This window comes from Melanaphis sacchari, unplaced genomic scaffold (assembly GCF_002803265.2).
Source record: "Melanaphis sacchari strain LSU unplaced genomic scaffold, SCAv2.0 Contig34_pilon_pilon, whole genome shotgun sequence".
Classification (NCBI taxonomy): Eukaryota; Metazoa; Arthropoda; class Insecta; order Hemiptera; family Aphididae; genus Melanaphis; species Melanaphis sacchari.
Genome location: NW_020271213.1, coordinates 1,560,352 through 1,583,631, shown reverse-complemented (window position 1 = coordinate 1,583,631; position 23,280 = coordinate 1,560,352). Strand labels below are relative to the sequence as shown.

Sequence of the window (23,280 nt, the reverse complement as noted above, 5' to 3'; positions counted from 1 at the left end):
AATATATCTACTAACTAAACAGACAAATTATTATAAAGAGCTTATAAAACTAAGCTGTTAATGTTATTGTTACAATTAAAGTATTAATGGTATTGTAATAAATTGGTGCCATTAGTTGTTTATTGAGTTGAGCCTATAAGGTAAAGTTACTATAAACGGAGAATATTTTTAAAATTATGCGGGTACCTATCGATATTGTAGTACTGGTTTGTAATTATTCATATACTTTAGGTTTTGAGTTGAGTGATAGATTTTTATTATTTTGACTATCGTCACATTTTGATAACATGATTTAATTTTTAATTTTGAGGGTATTTTTTGGTAGTGATTGGATCTGATTGGTACTTTTGGAGATAAAAAGTGTCACACATTTTGGAGCTAAACATTTTCTTTAATATTTATTATTAATTATAGCGAATGTTGATATTTTGTTTGATTGGATTTAAAAGGAATTTAAAATTGTTTGTTTTACAAAAAAATAATGATTTTAGTTTTTTTATCGTAATACAAAAATATTATTCTTAGACAATTAAAACTTATCAGTTATCACCATTACATAAATTATTATTAAATATTTTCTAAATTTGTTCACACAATGCACAATGACATTTTAAAATATTTAGATAGCGTAAGTTAAGTAAGCTATATATATTATAGCGTATTAGGTATTGACTTAAATTAAAAATATTAAAAGCTTTTGGTAAGCATTTGTTCATCCTTCCGAATTAAAAAAAAAACATTTGATGATATAAATAGAATAAAACAAATATATATTCTACCAATCATTAGTTTTCGTTTATAATAACAGGTTACACTCGAAAGCCAGTTCTTTAGATATTTTAACCTTATAATATTATAATTTATAACATTAAATATATATAAATTACCAAATTGTTATTAATTTAGATGTTATTAACAAGTATTATTAATTATTATGAAACAGACGGGCTCAATACAAATATAGATATTAATCTTAAAACTAAAAAACATAAAAAAATAAACCGCATTCACTAAAATCATGGCAAATTTTATTTTTCATAAGTCCACTTAAAACAATGATAATACAAAAAATATAATAAAATACGAGAAAATATTTTTAACTTTTTTAATTCGATAATATCAATCAAGTAATTTTTATCATTACTTATATTTCATTATTTTGCAAAATACTAAATGTATTTAATTTTTAAAGACATTATTGAATTCTGCTACATTATTCAATTGTAGAATATAAGAAAGAATATTTTCTTTAATACGTTGCATAAGTTATGATTGAAACATTAATCTCACAATAATGAGTATTAATATTGAATGCATGTTTCCACTTGACTATAACCAGACAGACATTACCATATATAGCTGTCATGGATTACTGTTATTATATGTGTACTTATAGATTTCTACTCAAGTTTTACTTAATAATTATAATGTACTTACATTTAAAAATGAAGACACATAAATTAGTCTGAGTATTTGATAATTCTTAAACCTCAGTAAAATATCGTTATAATTTAATATTTCAGAATTTAAATACTAGATACATACAGTTCTTTTAATTTAAGTTTTAATAATTTTAGTTGAGTAATGATTTTAAGCATAATACCGGTACATCTAAGAGTATTTTTGATAGGTCTGTTAAATTAAAATGTTATAATAGTTCGTGCGTGGTTTTGGATGAATTATTAAATCTAGTTTTTATTTTATAGAAATGAAAATTAAAAATTTGAGATACATCTTTTTTACAAAAAAAAAAAAAAAAAAAATAAGAAAATAAAATAATGAAAAATTGGAATTTTTATCAAATGCTTATACTACTATTAACGATAAATTTTTCAAAATATTTTGAATATTTTGATGCTATATTTATAGGCATAAAAAATTTTCATATTCTTAAAGTTTTTTTTTTTGAAATTTCAATTAAAAATTATTTATAGGGTAGAAATCTTTGAAAATTTAATTTAAAGCTCCTCGTAATTTCTTAATTTCTTGATTAAAAAATATCAATAATTTTAAGTTACAATATTTTTTTTATATTTGTTTAAAGTTAGTAATTTTAAAAAGTTTATAACAATTATTAAAACTAGTAAATTATTATTTTGTATGTAAACTATATGTAATATTTTATTTTCACCTTCCTAAAAGAATACTAATTATATGGCACTGCTACCTACCTAAAAGGTTGTAAAAAAAATCAGATCTGATTTATAATAGATATATAATAATATATAGATAAATAAAGATAAATAATAATATATATATATATATAATAGTTAATATTCAAAATTAAGAAAAATATTACTGACTTTTGGTCAAAATGCAGAAATTTATAAATGGTTTAAATCGCCGTCAAACATGAAACATTGAATTAGTTATTGTTGTTTAATTACCTAGACGTACCAAAACAATTTCTTCGGATTATATTTTCAAAAAAAATACAGATTACCATTTGAATTTGTTTTATTGATTCCCGTAATCCCTCTGCCCTAAAATATTGTAAAAAAAAAAAAATACATATACTTTATAGTTTATACTAAGCGATGTACATTTATTTTCTACTTTAAAATATATATTAACAGGTTTTAAATTATTATTGAAACACATCGATTCTTAGTCACGCTGTAGGTTTATAATAATAATAATATTGTGTCGTACGACGCATCATAAATAATTATTTCCGGAACAGTTGCAGAGCGCCGTCGTCGCGGGCACACTGCAATGCAGCAGCGACGAGGCGATCGGGCTGGCCGGTCTGCAGTTCCGCATCGAGAAAATGTCGGAGCGCCGGAACCAGACTCCGGACAGCTTGACCGCGAACAGCCCGGACTCGCTGTTTGACGGCGGCGGACCGTGCACCACTCTGCAGCCGATATCCGAAGACAAGGAGCACCACTGGCCGACGGACGTGCCGGCCGTGGTGACGCCGTCGCCGGTGCTCCAGCCGCAGTTCAACATGTCCAGCGTGGCAACGGTTACTAGCCCGACGGTCACCGACGAACCGTCCATCGGCAAGATCCACGACTTCTTCCTGCGCTCGTGCGAGTACCTGTGCTTCGGCCGCCGCCGCGAGAAAGACGTTCAGCCGGTGCGTGACCCGTTCGGCATCCTGCACAAAGTGCACATGTACGTGCCGCCGGACTACCAGAAGCCCAAGAACACGATCAAGCTCATCAAGGTCAGTAGTGAATTTCAAATACGGTTTATTAGTACTTATTGTCGTTGGCGTTGTCGTTTTTGTTGTTATTTTTATCGCCGCGGTCGATTATTTAAAACCGACGACGGAAAATTTTATTTTTTTTTTCTCATAAATTCATCACCGGCCATTTCCGTTTGTTTCCCTACGCGCACGGACGATAGGTTTTGGTAATTCGTCTAGCCATATAGCACCGCCTCGTTTGGTCGGTAAAACACAGCCGTGATTGGTTTTATACTGTGATATCAATTGATTGTACAGATCATAATATGATATAGCAGTCACCCGGCTGATGTTCTCACATAGATAGGACAGTGTTCATATTTTTGAACCTGTTTTGTTTTAAAGAAAAGATAGAAATAAACATTATTCATTTTTCGATTTATCGGAAAACACAGTCAAGCTGTTATAATATAATGTCTTGTTATAGCCACGTTTATTGATGTATTGATGGTGTTTGCAGGCCATTATTATATTATCTTGAATTACCTATCATTATTGAGAGATTAAATGTGCCTATCGTTTAAATATATTACGAGGTTTTGTGGTGAGTTTTAGAATTTTAACGTTATTATTTAAATTCAACCATGGAATTCATAAATTATTTTAGGTTAAATAAATGTTATGTGGTTTCAAAAACAAAAAAAAGAGAAGAAGAAGAACTCTATATATTTTCTAATAAATAAATTATCTAAAATATGTAAATTATAGTAGTTCAACTTGAGAAAAATTAAAGATCGATAAAATAAAAATAATTACTATTTATAATAATTATTTCTAGATTTTAAAAATTATTAAAAAATTATTGTTTTCTGGCTTATAGAGCTCATCCAGAATACTTATTAGCGCTTCAAAACTTTAATACATATCCTTGTTTTTGATTCACGTAAGACTTTTGACACAACCAAAACTTCAAGATGTTTCATAATTCAAGTTTGTATTCTCGACTTTTCTCTACATTATTTGTATAAAGTTAATTCAATTCCAAAATAAAATAAAGTATTCGTTCAATTAAATGCTACATCTGGTTACTCGAAAACAACGTAGAATATAAAAAAAAATATATAATAAAGGTAGAATTGTATATATTTATATTGTAATGTCGTAACGAATATAACACTCTATTGTTATCATCCACGTGCTTGCGTTTATATTAAATCGAATATTGTATTTTACTTCAAATTTAATTTTTAAAAAAATGTTATACTTCTACAACTGCACTTCAGTGAAACAAACTTGCTAATTTAATTTATAAAAGTAACATGCTGACATATCTCTCTCTCTCTATATATATATATATATTATATTTATATATATATAACCTTTGTGATATTTACAGTGAGGTATTACTAACTCTAAAGTTAATACTTATTATATAATATAGATTAAATACTAATAATTTAATAAATGTAATATTTTCTGATAAAATTAAATCAATTTACCACAATTCTTAAGGAAAAATAAATTACTTAAACAGCCATATCAAATAACATATTATTAGATATACTTAGTGATACCATAGATTAAATATACGAAGTAATAAACTTAAAAAAATAAATAAATATAAATAATAGTATTATATACTATTTAAAACACTAGTATATTTAATCTATGGTTAAGTTTAGATTAGGTTATACATTGATACATCATCGAATTACAATATAACACACCCATTACTGTAACTCACTCGACATTTAATGTACAATAAAGGTCGCTCAATTAATTACCTTTTTTTTTTTAGCAGTATACTAGTATAATATTTTATTTTTTAAACCCCAAATTTTTAGATATTATAATTTTTAAAGTTTTAAATTCTGAGCCAGGTATTAAATATATTTTTTTTACAAACGTATGTTTTTTTTTTATGTACACTTTTTATGTTAAAAAAAAATTTAATTCAACCTAATATATTACTAATAACAATATAAATAATTTTAATAAATAGTAAATTATACGTATTAAATTACGAGTAATTATTTCATAATAATATGTCTTCGTACAAAATTGTTTGTTTAAATCAATGATCAATCATTGAATTCAAATTTGAAATTTCCATCACAGCGACTACCTACACAATATTGATGTGTACTCGAAAATTCTTACCTCACCTACTTTCTTTAATTTATATTATTATAACTTTATAAGTTTTTAATAGTTTTACACATGACACATATTTATAATATTAAATTGTGAAATAGAACGTTTTAAAAGCTTGTATGAATAAATGGTATTTTGGATGAGTAGTTAATTAGTTATAGTAGTCATAAGCATTTATTTATTTATGTATTTATTTATTTATTTATTTTTTTTTTTTTGATAGAGTACGAGTAATAGAATAACATTTTTCGCAGTATCAATGTTTCACATAACTCTGTTTATCTTAACTTTAAATACTTATAAGTTATAAGTATAGTTCTGACTAATTGGTCGGTTCAAATATCCATTTTTATGCATTAAAATACTCTCAAAAATATCAAAAATGTTCTTTTTCAATAATACAGAATTATGTAAAAAAAATATTTAAAATAAGTAAAAATGTCTCAAATTAATTAGTATAGACAATAGAATAGATTATCTGGAATTATGTATGCACTTGCTATGTAGTAAGCACACCAGAAATTAAAATTTTAACCTGACAGAAGAATATTTTTATTTTTTTTTTTTTTTTAAACATTAAATATTTTACTAGTATTTTTATTTATTAAATAACACAAATTTTTAATATTTTAATACCTTTCAAAACTCTTATTACAATTAATACAATTATAAACAATAAGAAGTTATTAAAAAATAATAAAAACAAATTTATACTAGTATAATATATTATTTTTGTTGTTACTTCATTTTTTTAACTTATTGTCATATAATTCTATGAATAATGTACATGTATAAATACAGCATTTGAAATTTTGAAATTTTAAATACAAATATATGTTTAGAAAATAATTTATTACACTATAATAATATTGCAGTATTCCAAATTATATAGTATAACAGTAGTCAGTAATATATTATAATTAAACGCATTATTAAATCGACATTTGCATCGTGACGTTTACCATATTAAATATTATTATTAATACTGTATTCATTATTGATATAAAATTTAATAACTTTTTAAAAAGTCATGTATTATTCCGTGATAAGAATTGGCTATTTCGTTTAAAGCTGGATGTATGCTTGAATCACTGTATTAAAAAAAAAATAAAGCAGATAAAGCTTGTAAATTTTAATTAATATCTATTTTATTTATTGTTGTACATTATACTATTTTAATTTACTCATTTTTATTTTTAAATAAAATAAAACAAATCTCTTAGCGAAAAAAAAATGTTTTAAAAAATAAGTAAAATATTTCACTGAAGTAAAATGAAAACCTATCAATTTCAGGCAATATAAAAACGAGTATTATATGAATATCGAACCGAATTCTTATCGCTTACAAAAAGGTTTTATAGAGTATAATATAATATCAGTTCAATGATCACTATTCATTAATAATGAAATAATTTTTAAATGAAACTTGAAGTTATCCGTTTGTATTTTTAACAAAAAAATATCTACTAAACTAAATATGTACTTTTATTTTATGAAAAATTACTTGTTTAATATTTTTATCGTATTATAACAAATTATATTATTTTCTATAATATTGTTTCATTATTTGTGAAAAATACAAATGTTTATATTTATATTATTTATTTTTTTTTTTTTTACAAAAAACAAACGAAATTAAAGAATTACATTACATTATTTTTTAACTTTATTTATTTATTTGTATATTTATACCAAATTATGATTAGTACCTACTTATGAAATTTTAATTTCAATAACTAGAATTATTTAAAAAGACTATGATACTTAATCAGTTTGTATGCAATTATTTTTATTCAATAAACTTACCTATTCAGTTGATTTTAATTCAATAACAACTCAAACTATACGTATACAACGATATTTATAATAAATTATATGTAAATATATCCAATAATATTTATACAATTAATTGATTTTTTTTAAATAGTTTTAGTTGAAATAAATAGGCCTAATTTTATAAAATAAGAATATCTAGACTTATTTATACATTTTAAGTGGTGAAATAATTATTACCGTGGAAAGTTAATAAATTAATTGATAATTTGTAAAATATAATGTGGAAAACATCTAAAACAGTTATAATTTGTTGTTAAACTAAATATTATAAAATACCTACTATTTACTTATAATATGATATTACACCTTTCAAAAATGTATCAATTTAATAAACAATTTTCTCTATAAATGATATTAATACCTAATCAAAAATAATACACTTCTTTTTCTATGAAAATAATTGAATTAGGTAATTTACAATAGCGTGTTATCTACAACCATATTAAACCTAATTCCTTTTTATTATATAAATAATCTAATTATAATGTTATGATTCGTATGGATTTTCATTTTTATAAAATGCTTTTGATATCTTTTAATATTTTATAGAATAAAATGTATGTCAATGTTTTGATTCAACAAACTAATTAAATCGATTAGAACATAACTATTTTTAACACAAATATTAATGATTATATTACGAATAATAATTATTCAATAATGGTTAGGTAGCCAGCTAATATTTCTTAAAGTATGGATACTTATTAATAATTAACAGTGTAATTATCCTCCAGTAGTTTTTTTTCTCTCTTCTACTCAACATGAGTGTCATTCCGCATTCGGTCGTTAACTAATAAACGGTAGGGAATGGTATAAAGCAGTTTTATCGCCGGCCCATGTGTATGTTAGCGTCCGTGTAAATAAAAATATTATGCAGTATCGTCCGATCGCATGGTGAGCCACGGTCCCATGTTTTTCCAGTTCGTTTGTTTATTCCAATAAATTTAACAACCTCGTAGGTGTTTATTATTATACGTACTTTTTTATAAGATATAGATTGATTATCAAACAAAGTTAATATATTGCAAGTAATTGTCCATATTGTATTTGATTTGGATTTGCTGTTGTTACACTGGAAACAGAGAGAAATATAGTAGATTTGTGATCGGAAATCTTCACGAATTGGTTAGTATGGTTCTTTTTACAATGTTAATTTCCATTACTAATTATAATAGTACAATAATAAATGATACATACATTTTTATAATATACCTATAGTCTATACATATTTCACATATTTAGATGAAACTTAGCTGTGTTCAAAATATGTTAAATTAATATTTATTTTGTAAGCATATTTACTTTTTTCTGAGCATAAAGTTATTTTTTTCCAATAGGTTACTATGCATAATTTCTGTAATAGAATAAATTTCTAAAATATTATTATACAAGAAACTAAAAGAAAAAAAAACAAATTATTTGAATAACCTGAATTTTTTAAATTTATTAGTTGTCTTCAAAAAATTGTGCTTCTTTTGTAATTCTTACATTCATTCATGTGACAATATTTACCATATATTTTACTTTTAATGTTTCTACAAATAATTGTTTATTTCTTAACTATTTATTTATTTTTATGTATCGTTAACTCACTTAGCTTATGAATAAACATCATCTTTAATACAGAATGTAATGTAACAATATATTAACGTTTATGTGAATTATATTATATATTTTATACGTGTGTTGTGTATAATATATATATATATATATATATATATATATATATATATAGGGCAGTCAGTATTGATAAAGCTGCAAACCAGTATAATAGAACCATAAATGGAATAGTGTTATTGGAACGCACGAAAGAAATTTTATAATCGTCCAATGTAGTAAGGTACCTATCACTATTTTTGGTTCATAAAAAAAAAAAATAAATCCCTGAGTCTAGTCTTTTGAAAATACCGTCTGAGTCAAGTACTTTATAAGTAAATACCTAGTACTGTATTATATATAAAAATAAATTACTGTTTTATTTATATTAATATTCTATACATAATAATTACACACACACACACACACACACATATATATATATTAAATATTTAAAATATTTTTTTTGGTATTATAAAACAAAAACATTGTCATTGTACTATATATTTATGCCAATCGTACAACACTTTTTTTTAAAATTATTTTTTGAATACACTTTATTTTCGTTTTAATCGAACATGACTTTAAATAGTAGGTATAAAACAATTTGTAAATAAATATACGTTTTTAAAATATACAATTTATAATTATTATTAAATTTGAATTAATTGATATGTGAAAATATGTTTAGTAAAAAGTAATACATTTACTACACTAATAGTATGTAATTATCAAAGATATTTCACTTTAAACTTAAATAAGATTTTCAAGTTAAATTAAAATAGTTAAGTTTATTTAGTACAATTTAGAGTAACATCAATAAGTAACATCTACTGTATATTAAATGTATAATGCGTAGGTAAATTAAAAAAAAAAACAAATCTAAACTTTGAATAATTATAAAAATATGATGATTTGGTACCTAGTGATATAATGTTTTTCGAAAATTAATATTTTTAAATTTAAAAAAATTTAGTTTTTATAAAATAAAGTATCATAAACTGTGAAAATGTTCAATAACTAATAGTACTCTTGCATCTTATTATCAATTATTATATAATCCTCAACATTTTTAATTATACAGTTACAACTAATTTAAAATATAAATATTAAACAAATAATATATTTATAATTTATTAATGATAACATGTGATTTATTCATTTATTATACTGTAAATATTTTTATTCAGATATTTCAAAGTTTATTTAATTTAAATTTCTAATATCAAGGCTTTTGACCTAGGTTATCGACTGATTCGTTTCTTGCAATTAAAATATAATGTTTACTAATTTGGAAGTTTTCAAAAATAAAAATATTAATTTACCATATTTATCACAAAATTAATATTTCTGAATTTTTTTTAAAAAAATCACCCATTATAATTATAACGTTAAATAAATTATAATACGAGTTACTGATTTTATAGAATAATAATTTTACATAGAATATATTTATATTACGAAGTATGGTTTTTTTGTATTTAACAACAATGTTGTTTGTGGTTATTATCATAATTATTACAAACTACTTAGTTATTATACGACAAAATGTGTAATTAGAATATTTTAAAATTAATATAATACCATATTATGTAATATTTTTCCAATATGATTAAATTTATTCATTTTTTGATTTATATAATAAAAAATGAAAAAAAAAAAAATTCTGAATGGAGTCAAAAACATGTTAGTTATCTTTTATTATTTCACTTTGAGATAAGAATAATTCAAATACTTCATCACAGCTTTAAACTAACTTCGTTTTCATTTCATAATATTATATTTCACTTTTTGGCATTCATTATATTTATGTAGCTTAACAATATTACTTAAATTATAATGAATTGATTGAGATAAAATGAATCGAATAATTTTTTTTTTTTTCATTTGTAATTTATTTATTTTAATTGGCCACCTCTTAAATGATAATTATTAACTTATTATAATTAATAATAACATAGTTAATTAATCGATGTATATATAAAGAAAGGGTAATAAAAAGTGATGTTTTTAAAAGTTTAATAATATTAAAAAGTTTTAGAATAATTGAAAAGTCAACGTCAAGTATAATTACAAATTGGTACCTTTACCAATATATATATATATATATATATATATATGATTACAAATGTTTAAGTAGTTTTGGCACTTGACGTTTTGACAATAAGACAAATTATTATAATATAAGTTAAAGTATTTTTATATTATGGTGAAATTACAAAATATTTTAACAATTAAAAACTGTTATATTGAAATTAAAAAATGAGTATAAGTTTCTTATAAAAAAAAAAAAATTCACTACGCTAACACTGCTCCTTATTACCTCACTTAGAAAAAAAAACTAGCAATGATTCTCAACCGATTGGGTCTGTATCCGTTTAAGCTACTAAAATCAAAAATAATTTTCATTTCTATGCTATGATTTATTCTTTTTATGCCCGTACTATGACTTTTATTTAACTGGATTGTATATTATTTTCGGGATATTATACATTCAAGTTGTATTATGTTTTAATTTTTTTGTAATAACATTGGATTCTATTTGCATATATTTAAAGTATACCAGAAATGAATACAGGTACAGACATATACATACTACATTTATATATATATATAAATATATTTATGTATAATGTATATGTTCCTTTATGTATATTATGTTTATTGTTTACGCATACACAGTATACACGCATATATTATATTATATATATGGGTAATTTTTTTTTTTATTTATAAATGTGTGTATATGTGCGCGTAGTATAAAGACAACAGTAATTAATAATAACAACGATAAACCATTATGTTATCACCTAGAAAATATTACTGAGTAAAGAACGTGAACTAACTAGACTCAAAAGAATGTGATCAATGTGCAAAATCTCCGGTTTTAAAACATTTATTAAAAATTACAGTTTTTTTATTTTAACTTACAATCATTTATTATTGTTTATAGACATTGAAAGATTTTTATACATGTATTAATTTCAATATTAATTAGAGAATTTTGAGTTTATTGTTCAAATTTAAGCATTATGAATCTATTTCAAAATATAAATACTTCATATGTTTGACATATAACTGTTTTTGATAACTTATACGCAGGAATATATAAAGATAGTGTTTTTTGACTGCATTAAGACCTATAATCACTGTTAAAAAAATAAAAATAAAAATGAGCAAATAGATAACCACTTTACTCTACAGTAGATGTTGAGTGTCAGTCTATATTACCAAGTATATTTTATTATATATTAATATCACTACTAAAGTAATTTACTTTATTATTATTATTATTATTATTACAGTATAAATTGCCATTAGCTTAATATTAATCGCAATACATTTAAATTATAATTGTGTATATTAAGATATAATAATAAACATACAAATGTCAAGTTCTCAACAGTATTTTAGAATTACAATACAAATAATTAAAATAATTATTCTTTGTTTAAAGAATTAAAAACAATATTTATTTTTTTTTTTAATTTTAATTTGAAATATTTACAAAAATAATTTTGAAAAAAATATTTTTAGTTTTTTTGATTTCAGTTAAATATACTTATAAGAAGGCATTAATTGAATTGTTAAAATTTCAGTTATCATTAGAAATTTCCTAAGCTATATAAATTAAAATGTTTTACATTTTTAACTAAAAAACAATAATTGAATTCCCATTTTTCTGTATTATTTTTTCCCGATTGATAAGATGTATAAATTATAAGAAATGATTCACATTTTTTCTTCCAAAGTACCAACCAAATTCATTTTTTAACGTGAAATATATTAAAGAGGAAACTTAAGTATTCTTGGTACTCTAAAAGGTACACTAAAATAAAAATATATCATTGTAAAAATAAAACATTCATATCTCTGCTCAAAATCAAAAACAATAATGTACTTACAATACAATTTACGTTTCTTTAATATTATATAAATTTGAAGAACAACAAAATATTTAGCAAAAACTGTGTTCTTTTGTTCTCTAAAAATATTAAAGCGAACATTAATTGTATATCTTGATCACATTTATACGCACAATATTTCCTAAATAACGAACTGTATCAACCTTAGAGAACAAATTATTTTAATAATTAATGTTTTTATAGTATATATTTATTATATTTAAAAATAATTTGTAAGTCATTTATATGCTATTTATGTACCATATGTGTAAGATATTAATAAGATTTCGTTATACTCGTACCATATATATTTAAATATATTTTAGTTTAGTAATGTTCTATAATAGATATGTATAAATTTGTTTCAAAATTCGGATTTGAAACATATTCTTCAAAAAAATTAACTTTTTCAAAAATGACGTACTTATTATTTTATTAATTTCAATAAAAAATATTTTTAGTTTATATATATGCACACTTTTTATTTAATTATTTATTAAAGTAATAAAGGAAAATACTATAACTAGCATTTCACAGTTAATTTGCATAATATTGTTTAGCATAATTTAAGGATTATTTTCTAAATTGACATATATTTAACATAATTATTCAGTCTGGACATAAAATTAATGATGTAGAGTTACAAACAAATAACAATTAGTCTGAATGTTATTTAAAATTTGACTAAATAAATTGTTGAACCTATATAATAGTACATACTCGTACACTTCAATTATGTAATACAATCAATTTAATTATTGATTACTTAATATTTTGATTTTAAAGTAACGCTAATTATTAAAAAAAAAAAACTAGTTAGTTTAATAAAAATAACAGTAATCTAATTATATTATGAATTATTTTATTATATTTTATATTATATAGAATATAAGTATCACAAATACTTTAAAATTTATTTGAGTAAAAAAAATTAAACTTTTTTACATTTTTTTTTTTTTTTTTAATTAGAATGAAACATAACACTTTAAGCTTTGTTATAGACACTTAAAAAACTTTGGTTTGAAATATCTATACTACTAAATAATTAGAAGTACAATTATAGGAACATAACCTGTAAATTGTTTTAGGAAAATATAAATCAATGCATTACAAATTATTAACCATTAAAATCTGTATTGCTTTGTTTCTAATCTCATTTATATATAAAAAGGAAAGTAGGTATAAACGCTCTGTTGTAGTAAATTATTTATTGAGTGTACTTCTCCATTGAAGCAAAAGTCACTATAATGTATGTATTAATATAAAAAACAATTCTGAACTATAACGATCAGTATATTTCACAATATACTTGTATAATCGTTATTAAAGTAATTTATTTTATTATTAATAAAACAATAGATTAAGCTAATTGTTGCTAAAATTATTGCATTTTAAAATTTCATTGCATGCAAAAGCATAATTGTTTGCGTACGTTAAACGTTTTAATTATCCATACATAACATTTTTAAACAACTAAAAAATGTCTATAAAAAAAATGTTATGTGCTTTTTTTAAATTTTTTCAACCTACCAAAAGGTTTTTATCAAAATGTAAAAAAAATATAAATTGAAAATGTCTATTAATAGATCAATAAGAGTCAACATATTTTGAAAATAATTATTTGTGGAGAAATGATAACTAAAAAATTGGTAGTTTAAGTATCTACAATTATATGTTTTTGGATTAAATAAAAAAGCAAAAAAACTAAATCAATTAAGATATAATAACATTTTTTTTTTGTAGACATTTTAAATTTAAAAAAATAAATGTTTAAATAAAAGATTTTACTTATTTTTTTTTTTTTTAGTTATTTAAAATTGTTATGTATGGATAATTAAAACTTTTAACGCACGCAAACAATTATGCTTTTGCATGCAATGAAATTTTAAAATGCAATAATTTTAGCAACAATTAGCTTAATCTATCGTTTTATTAATAATAAAATAAATTACTTTAATAACGATTATACAAGTATATTGTAAAATATACTGATTGTTATTGTTCAGAATTGTTTTTTATATTAATACATACATTATAGTTCAATGGAGAAGTACACTCAATAAATAATTTACTACAACAGAGCGTTTATACCTACTTTCCTTTTTATATATAAATGAGATTAGAAACAAAAATCATTAAGATAAATCACTACAGATTTTAATGGCAAATAATTTGTTAAGTCAAAAACTAATTTTGCATAAAATTCCTGTTTTTTTAATTATTTGTTTATTTACTTTGTTTTTCCCAATTATTTGAAAATGTTTAATAATTTTATCCTTTTTATCTCCTTATTGTTCTATCTAAATTCTATTTTCTATTAAAAAATATAATCAAGTCATTTTTTCTGCTTAAAAAGGTGACGAAAGGTAGACAAAAACACACATAATTGTAAAATACATACATTCAATACTCTATTTAAAATCTAAACGGTAAATAAATAAAACCTTATCTTCTCATTTCATTCACATCCATGCAAGTTCCTAGATATTTTATAATTATTACTGCTTTGGATTCTAAGTTAAGTATTAAATGTATTAGTTTCATTTATTATATATGTCTTACGTTAGTTTTAAATGTAAGTCTTCAAGGATGGTTTATGATGGTGAATTCTAACTAGATCTTGGGAGATCTGAGGTTTTTTCTCTTTACCACTTTTTTTTGGCAATAAGAAAAATCTAATACGAAAACTAGAAATATTTACCCATCAATTATTGATAAAATTGATTTGTTATTTTATTGTCATTTAAATAAATTAACTATAGACACATGATATTCTCATATTAGAATAAATATAAAATCTAGTATTTTTTCCAAAATATTTCATATGTTTTTAAATTAATTATAGACATTATAAATGTTTATCTTTTAACTGTTCTCCCATAAATATTGATAATAATTTTTTTTTTTTTTTTTTTATTTAGAAATACGCCTCAACTGCCAGGGTTATTGGCGTTTAAAATATACATGTTACAGTTTAATTATAATTTACTTAATGATACTAGAGCATAAAGAAGAAAACAAAAAAAAGTATATAAGATAATTAATATGATACAAATAAATATATAATATATGGATTGTATGTGGTATGTTAGGATTTGTGTTATATTTTTTGCAGAAGGTTTGTTTCTTTGAGAAGTTCTAGGAGTGAAGCTGTTCTTTCCGTGTTTGGTGCTAGTATTTCACAAAGGTTGTTGGGGAGCATGAGTTTGTCTCTAGCATCTTTTGTGAGGAGGCATTCTGTTAGAAGGTGTTTGACAGTAGTCACGGTGTTGCATGAGGTGCATATAGGTTGTTCCTTTTTGCTCATTAGATGTTCATGAGTGTAAAGTGTATGGCCAATTCGTAATCTGTTGAGTACGATTTGATGTCTGCGCGGGAGTGATGTGTCGGGCAACCAAGGGAGGGTGGATGATTTTATTTCTCTTAGCTGATAATAATTTTTATTCTCAATCAAAACACTAAAAAATCTATTTTAAATTTTATTGTAAAATTTGATAATATCAAAATACAGAGGTACATTTTTTCTGAAGCCCATGTTCAAATGTTAATAATTTTTGTCAAAACTACAACAATTTGACAACTATTTTGTAGATCATATTTTTAATGTCTTTAATTTTTACACCTAAGAATTGCAAATTTGATACGAGGTTTTCTAAACGTTTTATTACAAGCATATTTAAAAATATAGAAAATTTATAATCAAAAGTTTTTCTAATAAATATTTTCAGTTTAAATGTTGTGAAAATTTCATATTAAATTAAAAAATGACTATAATAATCATATTTATTGTCAATTTTAATTATTTTATTTTAACAAAGAAAATGTAAATAGTAGAAATTAAAAAATGTTTGGTATTATTTATATTATGATTATCTATACACTATATACATTTTAAAATATTTAGACTAATTTTAATTATGCTACTTATATCACAAACCTCTTGACGCGATTTTCAATTCCAGAACTAAAATACTTCGTTAAAATATTCTAATTCCTCTTACAGCTTAAACAAAAATTAAGTTAAAGATAAAAGTAGGAGATAACCTTTTTATTATGGTCAACATCAGTATTTAGCTGTTCAAATTATTTTTTCTTCAGTATCAATAGGTATTCTATATAATTATTAATTTGTATACAAATCTAAAATAAAGGTATAAATTATATTAAGTTTTTCTGTTTAAATTTTAAGATTTAGTTAGAAATAAACAACTTATCAAAGCACTCTTTATGTTTGTAAAAATGACTATAAAAGGAATAAAAAACAAAGTAATTGTTGTGCGACTAGAAATTTTTCTTTTAAAATATATTGGTTCCGATTTTTGTTCCGGTTCTTAATAATCTAAGTCCCTTCTTTACGCCATTTTACAGTAAAATTGATATTAGCTTTATGAATTAATAAAATAATATATAAATATGGTATAATATATTATAATAAAACAATAGCTTTTAAATACTCTATGTGATTTTTTTGGAAAATTAGTTCAACCTATCTTACGTATTATTAGTAATAGCTAATACCTATTAATAAATTGTAAAATATCATTTGAAAATGACGCTGATGAATCTATGTTATTTTCATAAAATTTTATGCTCAATGATATTTTACTATTGTTTTAAAATTTAACATAATATCCAAAATATAATAATATATAATTTATATTACAAAATAAAATAATAAAATATAATGATTAATGAATAATAAATAATGGTATTCGTATAAACTTAACCAAATCAATTTTTAATATTTTTCCATAAAACTAGATTAGAAATCATTTATAAAATATGTGGGTCACTTTAGAGTCAGTTATATTAATTTTTTTTTTTTGTTACTTATAGGTACATTTTTGTTTTTTTTAAAAGTATAATTTTATGATTTCTACTTAGGCCTATTCAGTAAATAATTTAAAATTTATAATGATTACCTACAGTTATAAAATGTTATCCAATGAGTCTATCTTATTAGTTCTAATTTGATCAATGCTAAAAACTAATAGCTACTCCTATCTGATCATTATTATTCGAATGTTTATTATATTATACATAGATAAATTCGTAAAAAGCAATAGTCATTTTTGTATTCTATATTATAATGTACGAATAAAAATGATACAAATAGTAATCTATTAAACAAAATAATCGTTCATCATATTATTAATTAATTTGCATCTCATTAATGATACTAGAAAAAACGAATAGCTCAGTATTTTTAATACAATATTTATCTGATACAATTATGTCGCAATAACTTTTATAATAACATAAGTTATTAATTTAAAAAATAATATTTTATCAATATTATAACAAGTTCACTTTTCTTAGGTCCAAAATTAATTATAAATTCAATAGATAAAGATGAATTAAAAATAAAAGAAATATTTAAACAACTTTTGGTAGTAATTAATTATGATAAAAATATTCTTTAAAAAGTATATTATTATAAAACGCAAAACTATAACTCATAAAATCACTATTAAAAATTAAATTTTTAAAAAGATAAAATTTACTTAAATACTTACAATATTTCCCAATGTATCTACCTCATACCTTATAACAATAATAATAATAATAAATTTTACTGGAAAATATTAGAATAATCATGTTCTGTAATTTGCTTATTTAATGGTACTCAAAAATTAGAAAAAAAAATAGTACTTAAGTCAAGATTATAAATAAATGATTTTCAAAATGATTACAATAATATTCATTTAATATTTTTAGTTCTAACACTACCTACTTTAAAATTCTGAATATTTTATAAACGTTTAAAAAATATACTAGCTTAAAGTACTTTGTTAAAATACAATTCATTTTGTATCATGCACAATCCAATAATTTTAAACATTTTAATTCTAAATAATATTACTATAAAATAATGTATAGGTTACTTCTTTAAGGGTCACATTATTTTAAAATATATTCAAGAGTAGTAGCTATGAATAAAAATTCACAAGATCGATTGTCGGGTATTTATGAGGTGTTCTTTTACAAAAAGTAATATTGTTAAACATAAGACGCATTTGTAAAATTTCCAATAAAGAGCTGACATACTCCGTTTGTAGAGGGTACTTCACCATCGGATATGTTGTACTTGAAATGTTGTGTAAAAGTTAAAGACATATTCTTTACAGAGCTGGTTTGTGATATGCTTTTAGGAGGCATACGAAATGCATGCTTTTGCAAAAATTGTATTTTACAAATTAATAAATGTTTTATTTTTTATTTTCATTGGCATATAATATTTAGTCGGATTTTATTTGTATAGATATTTATAGATAACGCTTGACTGATTAATATTTTTATCAGTTTAATGAGGTACTATTCTAGAATTATTACTTATCAAAATCATATCATTAGTTGTATTGACTGAATAAATTATTATTTTAAATTAAAATATTATTGATATGATGTGTATGAAGGATTTATATTCATACAGGTGTTAAATTATTAAAAAAAAGGACTGCTAGCACTAAATTTTCAATTTGATTGATAAAAGTTTGGATAACTATTAAATTTTACATTGAATCTATAAAATATATTAAAAAAATATATTTTTATAAAGCCTTAAACTAATATTGAAATAAATAAGAGATTAATAAAATAGAACATAATATCATTTTTTTTTTTTTTATGTTATTGGAGATCTTTGTTGACCAGGCCTTAATACTGCATTTATTTACCAACATTTTCTTAAAATAGTAATATTATAAACAAGCTATTTATAAAAAATAAGAAATAAGTATAACTTGGTATAACAAAATTATACCATATATTCCTACAATTTATCGTGGTGATGTTATTAAAATGTATAAATATTTTTTTTTTTTGCATTATCTTATTAGCATATAGAGAAATTTTTAAACAATTATACATACAGAGTAATATCGTATCTATCGTATCTAAGCTTAATAAACTGTTTTTTAATATTTCTATCCTCCCCCTAAAAAAAAACGTACGTGATATTATTTGTGATGATCGATATTTTTCCATACAATTTTTAAATTTATAAATAATTTTTATTATAGCTGTTTATATTTTTCAATAATTCTTAAAGTATGGAAAAAACACGTTTGACCCCAGTAAAAAACAACAACATCCATATAGAATAAATGGCTTAATTTAATTTTTACCACATTTTAACGCCAATCAATGCCCATATACTATTATCTATAATAATAATTGGAATAGTAATACAGCATAATGTTAAAATATCCATAAAATTTATTCTAAGGTCTAATGGTATGTAATTTTTTAGACCAAATAATAATCAAATACAGTTCTAAAGAAAATTTTATAAATCTAATAAAAATTATTCTAATAAATCAAAAAAATATATGTGTGTATGTGTATGCATTAAAATGTCAAGAAAAATGCAATATTGGTTTATTAAAAATATAATAAACGACTTGAATGTAATCACAAAGACAATTTTAGAATTCTTAACTATTACTACATAAATTATTTCTAACGGTAGTCACCACTAACGATTCACTACTTTTGTTTGAAATTATTTTTTTAGAATTTTATAAAAGATAATAAATTCCTTTTACATTTTATGTGACAATCAATGGAGCTTTAGTAATCATTAATCCCTATCTTTCTGAACGGTGAACACAACAATTAAAGCATAATATGCTGTACATTGTTTGTACGAACAAGCACATTAAAATGCTTAAGTTTTTTTTTTAAAACATTATGTTTTGTCCAGTTATTAACATTCGAACTTTTTCATATAGTTCATTGAAAACAATCTTTTTTTATGTTAAAAACCTTTGTCTACTCACATGACTGATCAAAATATAAATAATAACCATTAAAATGCAATAGAAATTTAGTTTTGGTTTTATAACAATTACTACGGGTGATTAAATGACAAGTTTCATAGTTGTGGAAAAATAATTTTCACTTGTTTAATTTTAATATGTAAAAAAATAACTAAAGTACTAAGCCATATAATTTTTTTTTAATGTCTTATCAACAATATTTTTTTGTTATTATTATTATTTATGCACTTCAATAAACAGTCAAAGAATATATTTATTCCGTTTATTTGAATCACAAACGGTTGATTGGATTTTTACGCAAGTTTAACGCCAAACAGTTGTGGTTGGTTCAACTGAATAATTGTTCGTATGGTAATTTTTCTATGTATTAGATGGTATAAAAGCAAATCGTCATGTGACAAACTGTTCAGTTAGGTTTCAGATTTCATACATAAACGTACAGAACTATTTTCCCGTTAGTATTTATCTTTATTATATATATTATTTAAATGTAAAGTATGATAACATTTCAAAATTTCAAACAGCAAATACAACAGCCGAAAAATTAACTGAATTTGGTAACTATAACATATTAAAATAAAAACTTATTTATTAGATTATATATTGCAATTAATTAGTTGGTATGTTTTAATTTATCGTCACTTTTCTTAAACATTAGTACTTAATCAAAAATATCTAATTGAACTAATTCTTTGTATTTGTTTTTATTCTGTTAAATTTTTAGATAAAAGTAATAATAATAAACTAAATCTTCATTAGAGTTAAAATATGTAACTACACATTTATGATATCACTATAATAATATAATTTCCTATAATCCTATAAAAGATAAGATATACAGCTAATATTTATTTATTTTTTAATTTTATGCTTATCCCTATTTATTTAATTAATTTAATTTTTCTCTAAAACTGTATATATACGTTTTGGCATATATTTTTTTTTAATTAGCAATATTTATATTTTAAAGTTGTATAATTTATACACTACGTATAGAGTTATATTATATTTTGTTGGTTGTTAGTTTTTAGGTATGCGGTAATTAAAGATTTTCAGAATTTAATCCCAGTAAAATATCTCGGCAAATACCTGTCACGTTACTATAGTATTTATTATTTTTTTTTCCATAAATCAAATGTTCCAATAAACTTGTATTTTCTAGATATGTATTACTAACAATAGTTATTATGGTTTCAACTATTATTGACCAGTTTTGATAATGTTTTCTCGTACATGTAAAATCCATTTAGTTTATCTTGTGGCGCGTTATGGAAATAAATTGGTAACGACATGACGTGAAATGTATCACAGTACAATATAGTATAATATACTTTATAATACAATAACAAAAACAACGTAACGTCTGTCGAATTGTTCTTGATCATTTTATGTTTGAACTTAGATATTTTAAAAATGACGTTTTTTTTGTTTTTTTTTTTTTTTTTGTTAACAGGAATTGAAAAAGATTGTTGCTCATACACTTTTAAATGATTCAGAATTGCAGCTAAAACGTATTTATGTAGAGAGATGTAAACGTTTACCGGCGTTTGGTTGTAACTTTTACTTCGTCAAAGAAGTTCAACGTGGTAGAACAAAAACAAAGGTAATATACTCGTATATGTTTATATTTATATTGATACATAATTTTTTGATTTGGTAACTATAAAAAAATATAAATATTTAAAAACCAATAAATATAATTATATTGATCTCCTATATCTATTATTCCCATTCAAATATTTGTACTTATATCATATATTTATTTTAACTTTTAAAGTTTAACATTTTATTCTTGGTCGCCTATTTTACTTAAAAAATCTATTTATTTCTAACAATTATGTGACTTTTAGTTTTTTGTAATTAAAAGCTTTTTAACATATTTAATTCTTTAATATATATATTTATATATATTGTGTTAATTAAATTCAATTAATATAATAATCAGAAAAAAATATTTAACAAAATATTCTTTTTAAATAAATTAACTATTAATTATGATTGAGATTATTTCAAACGCATATATTTTTTTTTTTTTATACATAAAACATAGATGTTAAGAATATTTTAAATACAATTATTTATCTTTTCGATTTTTTCATTAAACGCTTATAAATATATAACTATAAGTTATAATATCTTGAATTTAAGTTGTGAATATAATCATATTTAAGGTACACAAATATTATTGTTATGTAAAATGTATACATTTTTGTATTTATGCTTACATAAAAAGTTATCACTTATAATTATTGCTGTTTTAATTGATTATGAATACTTTGTTGTAATTTTAGTGAATTATAATTTAATTTAATTTAAACATCAGTTATATTGGTAATAATTTGTTATTAGTTAAAATAAAACATAAATAAACTAACCATATAAGAAAATAAAAGCCAATTTGGATAAAATTAACGACATCGCTATCTAAGATTTTGTAGATAAATTATGTGACATTAAAGGTACAGAAATCGTTAAGAAATAAAGCGGAAACAAGGCTAATATATTACATAAACCTTGTTGATAAAACCACTATCATCGTCGAATGTTTCGCTGACTGTCATGATTGTTCTCAATTTTAGTTCACTCTTGTCGTTTAATAAACTGGTTGACACATAATATTTTATAGTGAATGGTTAGAGCAAAGAGGTTGACTTAAGAAAAATTACTGTCACATAATTAATGAACCATTTTCAATATAAGCTTATCGTTTTTCGTTATGATATTCTGAAACTTTAATATGATTATTTTCGTAAATAATGAAAATAATTTAAAAAATAAAATAACAACGATTTTGTTTTGTTAATTTATTTTTAGGTTAATAAAATAACTATGTTATTATAATTTAGTTAGATTTGTTTTTAGACCTCTAAAAAGT

At 22.1% G+C, this 23,280-nt stretch overlaps 1 protein-coding gene across 1 annotated transcript in view; it reads left to right on the top strand.

The window, feature by feature from the left end:
* Nucleotides 1–23,280, top strand: part of LOC112596837 — a 120,071-nt gene that overhangs the window by 76,387 nt on the left and 20,404 nt on the right. Inside the window, exons 25-26 of the mRNA XM_025342660.1 lie at nucleotides 2,684–3,172; nucleotides 21,859–22,008. Of these exons, the coding sequence (XP_025198445.1) occupies nucleotides 2,684–3,172; nucleotides 21,859–22,008 (639 nt within the window). The remainder of the gene's footprint in view (nucleotides 1–2,683; nucleotides 3,173–21,858; nucleotides 22,009–23,280) is intronic.